The sequence below is a fragment of the Branchiostoma belcheri genome, unplaced genomic scaffold (genome assembly GCF_001625305.1).
Source record: "Branchiostoma belcheri isolate BF01 breed outbred unplaced genomic scaffold, Haploidv18h27 scaffold283, whole genome shotgun sequence".
In the NCBI taxonomy this organism is placed as follows: Eukaryota; Metazoa; Chordata; class Leptocardii; order Amphioxiformes; family Branchiostomatidae; genus Branchiostoma; species Branchiostoma belcheri.
In genome coordinates this window covers 84,748-93,427 of record NW_017803891.1, presented here as the reverse complement: position 1 = coordinate 93,427, position 8,680 = coordinate 84,748, and the positions used below count along the sequence as shown (strand labels likewise).

Genomic DNA, 8,680 nt, shown 5'->3' with positions numbered 1-8,680 from the left:
TAGCATGGGGATGTAAGGATAAATTGTCGATGTTTTGACCACTGTCCTTCCGGAAGCTTCCTCTCACGACATGCCTACCATGTTGACTTCGTTAGCTCACTGTTTCAAGTTTTTATGCTGTATACCTTAGCTTATTGAGTTTGTAAAGCAATTAAAAAAATTTGCATATCAGTGTTAGATCCTAACAGACAGAGGAGTGTTGAAAAGTGTGGGATTAAGGTTGCGTCGGATTAAGGTTCACTGCCGTTATGTGCATTACAAATTTATAATTTTTTTTCGTTTCTTTCACAGTTGTAGAATGTACCCCACTTCAGCCATACATCAATCAGATCATGCAGCCCACTGATGGAGACTTTAAGTACGGAGACGTGTTCAGTTTTACATGTGAGAGTGGATACCAGCCAGCCGATCCAAATGTTCCACAGACACAACGGCTACGATGTGGACATGACCCAGGTCAATCACAAGGACGCTGGGAGGGCACTAGAGTGGCATGCTCAAGTAGGTGGATTTAACATTAACCTAACTTACGACAGATGTGAGTTAATTACATTGTGTCCCAAACTTTGTCAATTCTGGTTTACACACCACTAACGATTCTATACAATTAAAGCCTTTGATATCTAAAAATAGTAGTTTCGTTTGGCATGTAGTCATGGTAAATTAGCCGTTGTAGGTGAGACATTTACATTAACAACTTATTCTATATAACCGGCAAGACATTGTCTATTTCCCGGGCTCAAGGAGTTCTCACCATGATCCAGAGCTAGAGGGACATTGTTCCGTAGCTTAGAACAAGATAAACAATGGCATTTCTCTTTGATGAAAGTAATACAATTTACCAATAAGAATAGATTGGGGTGATTCCAATCAAAACATTCTGGCAAGTACATTAAATTATTTTTATTGTTCTGACAAGAGGGGGTGACTACGATAAGTTAAATCAACCCAATATATACATATATCTATATCTCTCTCCGTTAGCCATAGCACAACATAAGTGTGCTTTGTTTCGGCTGTTTATTCTATTAAGATGCTTGTGATGTGCCATTTCATAACCTGTTTAAATCAACCCCTATTGTTGTTAATCTGAGGTTCAGGTGAGGACCAGGTTCTAACCAATTATTGACATTTTTTCTTGAAAAATTGTAAAGTTAATCTCAATATGATGTATAATATGTTGAGATCTTAGAGGCTGCTTTTATAATATTTTTTTCTGGTTTTTCTTTGCCAATACACAAAATCCCAAAGAGACATGAAAAACACATAATATATAACTGTCAAGAGAGAGGATCTGGTCATAAAATACCGGTACCGATCTACCTTTAGAACACAAGCTTAATGACGATATTTTTCAGGGATACAATGTGGTCAGCTGCATGCACCCGCGCATGGATCAATAAGCTGCAATGCCTCCAACTGGTATCAGTCTGAATGCACGTTTACATGTATTCAGGGGTACATCCTGAATGGTTCTCCAAGCCGACACTGCCAAAATGACAAGCAGTGGACAGGGACTGAAGCGTTTTGTGAGGGTACGTTAATCATTAAAAGCAATGTGATGTGATAACCATTACAAATTTGCATGCATCATATACAATTCTTGTCTTTGAAGTGCAGTAGGATAATGTAAAAATTATTCGAGATTAATTCTTTATTATAATTTCAGGAAATGCTTACTTAGATGGACATGTTTTAATGTAAAATAACAAATTCAATATTGTTATTTTTCAGCCATAACTTGTGCACGACTCAACCCACTACCCAATGTGGTAGCATACCCAAGCAACTGTACCATGAGCAAAACAAGCTACCTTGACAGCTGCATTTTCTCCTGCAAACCTGGATATAGCAGTACCAACGGACAGACGACTCTAGTGACTACATGTGTCGCTTCCCCGATCCCTGGCAGCAGCGACGGGACGTGGACAGAACCAATCGATGGCTTTACCTGTGAAGGTAGATACTTGACACTTTAATATATAATATGACTCATTTATTTGACATATTAGAATGCTTACATGAATTTATGGAAACAAATCAACTTGGCTTCCTTAGAGCGCCAAAAGACGTGCCCAACATAAGGCCACAACAAGTGATTTTTATAAATAACATCAGCGCGCGCATTAATTTTCGTCTAATTTTAGAAAATAAAATAGATTTTGTTGCCCTATCACAGTGATAAACATTAAAAAAATAGGCAAACATGTCCATTAACATGCCAGAACGTGGATGGCAGGTATGTTTGAAGAGTCTGAGGACGCAAGACAAGGGTCTAATTTGGCTCTGTTTTGTCATTTTCAGTGAAAAGAAAATATTCTTTTAATATCTGATGGTGACGTGCGTTGTGATGTTTCTACTGAATCAAAATCATTTATACATTAAGTTAATTATAATACTAAAATAATATTCTGGTATTAAATGGGTGTTGTAATGGTTGGCAGTTAACAATATATGTATCACTTCCAGTTTAACAAGGTTTATGATGTGAAAATTTGAAAATGTAAGAATTTTTTTGGGGGGTGCCTTGTTTGTTTTTCTCTGAATCACATAGGATTTGGAGTCTGCGGAGGAATCAATTCATACAAAACTTGCTGTGGAGTAATTATTCCTAAACAACACTTTTAAAACCCAGATACAACACCTCCAAGCATAATATGCCCACGTGACATCAGAGCAGACAACGACCCGGGTCTGGACAGTGCCGAGGTGACCTGGGCAGCACCAGTTGCTACAGACACCACTGGAGTTACACCTGTGATCCTCAGCAGCGTTACACCGCCACATAGGTTCTCAGTTGGAAAACACATCGTTAACTACACAGCAATAGATGAAGCAGACCTTATGCATTCATGTGACTTTGAAATAGAAATAAAAGGTACAGATGTTTATAGTAGGATAGACCTAGACAGTTTCCTTCTGCAATATTAATGTGTCTAATGACCATCTATAGCATATATGTTAACATGACAAGAACAACTCAATCAATTTATCAAGTAATTTGTTGTAAGCTAAAACCGTATAAATTTCGAACATTTCTGTCTCAGCAAAAAGATTGGAAAAACCTGATATTAAATACCAATTAAAATTTGCAAGACTTATGAAAAATTGTAAAATACTAAGAATAGTTTAAGATAACCAGAACAAATTTATCGGAATCATAGACCATAGAATCATAATGCTATGCATCTAATCAAAATATACCACTTTCAACTTAACACAGATGTCGAACCACCAACGCTGTTGAGCTGCCCAGATGACATCATTGCTTCTGCAGAGGAACGTAAGATAAAGGTTTATTGGGAAGAACCCTACTTTGTGGATAATGCAGATGAAGACTTGAGTGTTTTCAAGGTAACGTAACGTGAAATTTGCTTCTCAACAAAGTTTGACTTCAAATCCAATACAAGCACTTGATTTTAATTTAATGGTCTATCAGTTTCAATATAAATTCAATATACTTTTTCTACTTAGGAAATTGTATAGGAACTGTTTCCATCTACTTTAAAAGTATCGAACATTAGATACCAGGTGTGGCTAAAATAAACGACATATATTTGGTTAAAGTCAACTGTTATTATGAAAAAAATTGCTGTACAGTTGCGAACATTTACCGTACCTGTACAAAAATACACGTTCGTATTACGTATGCAAGGTTAGGAATAGTTCGGCACCAATTAAACACGAATGCATCCAATTTTAAGGTCATATTGCCAGTCCATATGTTACAACTTGTTACGACCTTAAACGCATTATACCCATCATAACATGGATACACTTTGTAACTTTTTTAATGATGTTTCATTCTTTTTTAATTCAGTCACATGAAAACGGAACAGAATTCTGGTGGGGTACCCACATCGTTGAGTATCGTGCAACAGATAATGGAGACAATACCAAGACATGTGACTTTACTATAGATGTTGCTCGTAAGTACACCGTATTCTGTACTATGTTGTATTTCCACAAAGAGCTGACGCAGTGGATGTAATGTGCAGCTTGCATTGGTACATTTGCCTTAATCTGATGTAAAATGGAGCGCTCTTTTTGTATTGAAGGTCATAAGACAAGCTGTGGTTATTGATGAGGCAAATGTATGGTTTAAATGTAATTCTGCGCCTTCCTTTGGTCGGAGTAAAGCAGGCCTAGGCTAAAGTCAATTATTTGACTATGACTGTGCAAAAGGCAGAGCGAAAATGCTTTTTGCAGCCTCCTTTTATGAACATTTTATCCAACTTCTGCGCCTTGAATACCCTAATGCTTTAATCCATCTTAATTTCCCCATTTGGTGTGTTTGGCAGATCTGCACATTGAAAATTATTTTGTAATTACCTTCGCCAAGAATGTTATGTTTTCAGTAGCGTTTGTCTATGTGTGTGTTTGTGTGTGTGTGTGTGTGTGTGTGTGTGTGTGTGTGTGTGTGTGTGTGTGTCGGTGTGTTTTAGCAAGATAACTCGAGAAGCAGTGGGTGGATTGGAATAAAAACTTAGTAGGTGGGTAGGTCTTCATGAGACCAAAAAATAATTAGGTTTTGGGCCCCTGGCGGCTTTTCTGGGTACTGCAGCAGAACTTCCGGTTTTGATATCTCGAATATCACGAATTTTAGATGCCAGATAGCTCTTGAAATAAGGAAGAAGTGACCTGAGTTTTGTTCCCCTAGCGGCTTGTTCTGAAACTGCAGGAGCATTTGTTAAAATCTTTTCGAAGGAGGATAACTCAAGAACCGGTTGACGGATTGTCATCATTTTGGTATGTAGGTAGTTAAAGTGATGCTTGACATAATAACAATTATGCAAAAAGGGGCTAATTGGCATAATTAATGAGGAAATTCTATAAATCCGCTTTGTTCGATAATAGAACAATGCAACACTTGTGACATCTACTTGTGAACGAGATAAAACATCTGAGGATATAGATTATGTAAATAAGGACCTAATTTGCATAATTTATAGCAATGTTTTATAATTTCATAGTTGTAACTGCTGGAAATTTCATACTTGCAACATTTGGAAGTAAAGTAAAGGTGAACATCAATAAACATAATCTATTAAAATCATGACCTCATTTGCATAATTTATAAGAAAGTGCTATAATAGCCTTTTTGTTAAGATGAGGCTGTCATTGGGTGGAGAATATGATAAACTGATATAATACATGCAAATGAGGCTGCTATTTACAAAAACAATTAAAATTGTATAATTTGTCAACCGCAAGGGTTAACATCATTTGGCGAAGGTATGAGACCGTTTAACTCTTGTTTGAAATAAATTCAGTCCATGTTTTATTTTTTAACCATGATTACTGAGGGATGCGGGTCATTTCACTATATATTACTCTATATTCACTCTTGCTGCTTTAGCCCATAGGTGTGAGCACTATCGACCGCCTGTAAACGGAGCTACAGCATGTGACACCTGGCTATATGGGCGATTCTGCACAGTACTTTGCAACCATCTCTACGAGTTTGCAACAAGCCCAGCTCAACTCTATGTCTGTGGTGGATCAGGGGACTGGAGTACCTTCCCACCTGGTTACTCACTCCCCTGGCCAGATTGTTCTGGTACATATGACAATTAGTTAGAACTCGGTTAACCAAAGTCCTCCCAAACAGTAATTGTATGTATCTCGTCTATATTAATAGCTTCTGATTTGATGCGGAGACATGTGGGGCTGCATACCTTGTATAACTATGTTGCTAGGATATCATTTGTAAATATTTATGATTTTTTGTGTCTGCTTGAACTTTTCGGAAATTAAACTGAGTCACGGACAATCCCAACTGTTAGGGTGGGCTGTTTAAGGAGAAGATAGGCAAGGAAAGACAGCAAACTTCACCGATCCTAGAAGAAAACCCGTTAGACTGAGGCTAGGTATTACAAATAAACAATTGGATGTACTAGAAATTGTTATTTATTATCATATTTGGAGTAGTTAACATGAAAAACAGGATAACTGACTATGCAATCAACGGGACATTTGCTTTCCGACCAACGTTTAAGGTCCTGATAGCAACAGAAAATTCAAACTGATGTATCACGTTTGCATTTGAGCAACTGTAATTATTCAATAGTTAAGGCGATAAGTGCGTTTACATACGTGGATTCTGTTGTTTACAGAACGAAGGGATCCCAATGAAGTTCACAAAGGTCTGGAGTCACAGTATTTCGTGGGTGACTGCCATAACGAAAGTACTCAACTCAGCATCAAGGAGCAGTACCTTGAAATCCTGCAAGGTTCAATATTCGGCATGATGGGAGCTTGTACGGATGAGGATGGGAACAGCCCCTGCCTTGTAGAAAATGTGGTGGTCTACTGTGGTGACGTAGATGACACAATCTCAAGGCATAAACGTGACCTGCTGAGTAGAGGCTTCAACCAAGTGGCAAGAATTCGCTACAATGTAGCAGTGCAAGTCTTAAACAAAACTGATGTAAGTTAGAAAAAAATCTGACATATATTCTTTAATGCTGCCTGTAAGTCTGTGTAATGTGTTGTCTTGATGTTATATATAAAACAGAAAACAAAATTTTCCAGAGCATATGATGATGTTTAGAAGCATATAATCAAAATGTGTTGTTTACTTAAGCCTATTAAATTAATAGAAATGGCTGTTTCTCTTTTTTAGTGGGGCAGATAACTGAAATAATCTTTCAAATAAGGACAAAACTTGGTACAAATATTCATGAGACATTACTATTTTGAAAAAGTACGCGGGCCACTTGATTTGACTTTTGGTGCCTCCTAGCGGCGCTTTTTGGTACTGCAGCCGACCTTCCGGGCTTTGTATCTCCTGTTTTAAACATGCTACACTCATGAATTTTATGTGGTTGAAAGCTGTTGAAGTAAGGAAAAGGTGACTTAAATTTGGTGTCTCTAGCAGCTTGCGTTAGAACTGCAGAGGCGTTTTTTGCCGTTGCACAATTTGCTCACAGTGATTACGCTAGGGGGCGCCAAAGGTCAAATTAGCCCCCTTGGACTCCAAGTTGGAGCAAATTGTGCACCGGAAAAAAACGCCTCTGCAGTTCCAACGCAAGCTGCTAGAGACACCAAATTTACGTCACTTCTTTCTTCCTTTAACATCGTTCTACCACATAAAAATCATGACTGTAGCATGTTTGGAACAGGAGATACAAAGCCAGGAAGGTCGGCTGCAGTACCAAAAAGCGCCGCTAGGGGGCGCCAAAAGTCAAATCAAGTGGCCCGCGTACTTTTTCAAAAGAGTAATGTCTCATGAGTATTTGTACCAAGTTTGGTGCTTGTATCACAATTTGAAAGATTCCTCCAAAATTTGATGTTATCTGCTCCACTATCTCTTTCAGGATGACGACATGAGCCTTCTGAACTACAATCACATCAAGAACACTATTGAAGAAATCGCTCTATCCGTTGAGCGAGAAACACGTCAGGGTAGTTTGCAGATAAACCTTGACAACACCATCATCACCCCTGACACCGAGTTCTTCCATGCTGAGGAAACAAAGCCAGTGTGTACAAATGGGACCTTCCTGAGGACTGTTGGAACACGAGATCTTTGCAGTGAGTTGGAAATGGGCTTTGAATTACTGAAGAATATTTTAATGTACCACAAGTCAGTTTTAAACTCGCTTCATTAAACTGCCCATGATTTGATTGAACTTGGTACAAATCTTTTAGTGTTTCACCACCGTTGTACACGACTCTCTTCCATAATAAAACAGTACTAGGGCTTGATTCATCCCTTTTGAATATCTTACTTATAATTTTTCGTTTAATGCAGTTAATTGTGCTCTTGGGAGTTTCTACAATGTTTCAACTGGTGTGTGTGATCTTTGTAAGTCTGGCACCTTCCAAGATGAAGAAGCTCAGCTAGAGTGTAAAACCTGTGAAGAGGGATATTCAACTGTTGGCGATCACGCTACCAACTTCACAGAGTGTAGAGGTAAATAACAACAATTCTGTAGTCTGTGGCTCACTGGTTAAGTACACTCTGTGTCGCACATATGCACACCCACAAAAACAGCTTAACATAGATATTTTTATTGATACCAATTATAATTTTATTTATTAAGCTATTTTTCTAGCTGTAAGTTCCTCTATAATGCATTATCAATTTTATTAAAAGTTCAAAACTGTTTCTTTTACAATGTATCTATAATCAGTCAGGTGCATTTTTTTATATTTACTTTGAGTTCCAGTGATAGAATGGCTGTTTTTATTTTCAGAAATTTGCAAACCAGGAACATTCTCTACTACCGGTCTTGCTGCCTGTAAAGATTGTCCAGAAGGGTTGTATCAGCCATATTCCCAACGGCAAACATGTCTAACATGTCCACAACACACGACAACATTTTATCCTGGCGCAACATCACAAGACAGCTGTCAAAGTAATTTACATAGCCCTTGTTAAATTTAGTATTTCTTTGAAATTTGGCCAAACTACCTAGTAGCAAAATTAAACCATAAAATACTTAGCATGAATGCATAGTGTTAGTTAGGCTACATTATTTCCACAGGGCAAGTACTTTCCAATGAATATTTAGATTTTGTACTTGCATCGTCTATGCACTTCCTCGTCAAATATCTCTTTCTATGTGAAACATACCGCAAATCAAGATGAGATTGAAACATTGCCGATTATGAATTATACTTTAACGTTTTTGTTTTTTCTATGTTGTAGTGGTCTATGCTGCTGGTTCCTTTT

At 37.8% G+C, this 8,680-nt stretch overlaps 1 protein-coding gene across 1 annotated transcript in view; it reads left to right on the top strand.

The window, feature by feature from the left end:
* Window positions 1–299: 299 nt before the first annotated feature.
* LOC109472800 (sushi, von Willebrand factor type A, EGF and pentraxin domain-containing protein 1-like) overlaps window positions 300–8,680 on the top strand; it is an 11,072-nt gene continuing 2,691 nt past the window's right edge. Inside the window, exons 1-11 of the mRNA XM_019772666.1 lie at window positions 300–501; window positions 1,359–1,535; window positions 1,735–1,959; window positions 2,636–2,878; window positions 3,224–3,354; window positions 3,821–3,929; window positions 5,360–5,560; window positions 6,117–6,430; window positions 7,320–7,536; window positions 7,757–7,918; window positions 8,202–8,363. Of these exons, the coding sequence (XP_019628225.1) occupies window positions 333–501; window positions 1,359–1,535; window positions 1,735–1,959; window positions 2,636–2,878; window positions 3,224–3,354; window positions 3,821–3,929; window positions 5,360–5,560; window positions 6,117–6,430; window positions 7,320–7,536; window positions 7,757–7,918; window positions 8,202–8,363 (2,110 nt within the window). The 5' untranslated portion in view covers window positions 300–332. The remainder of the gene's footprint in view (window positions 502–1,358; window positions 1,536–1,734; window positions 1,960–2,635; window positions 2,879–3,223; window positions 3,355–3,820; window positions 3,930–5,359; window positions 5,561–6,116; window positions 6,431–7,319; window positions 7,537–7,756; window positions 7,919–8,201; window positions 8,364–8,680) is intronic.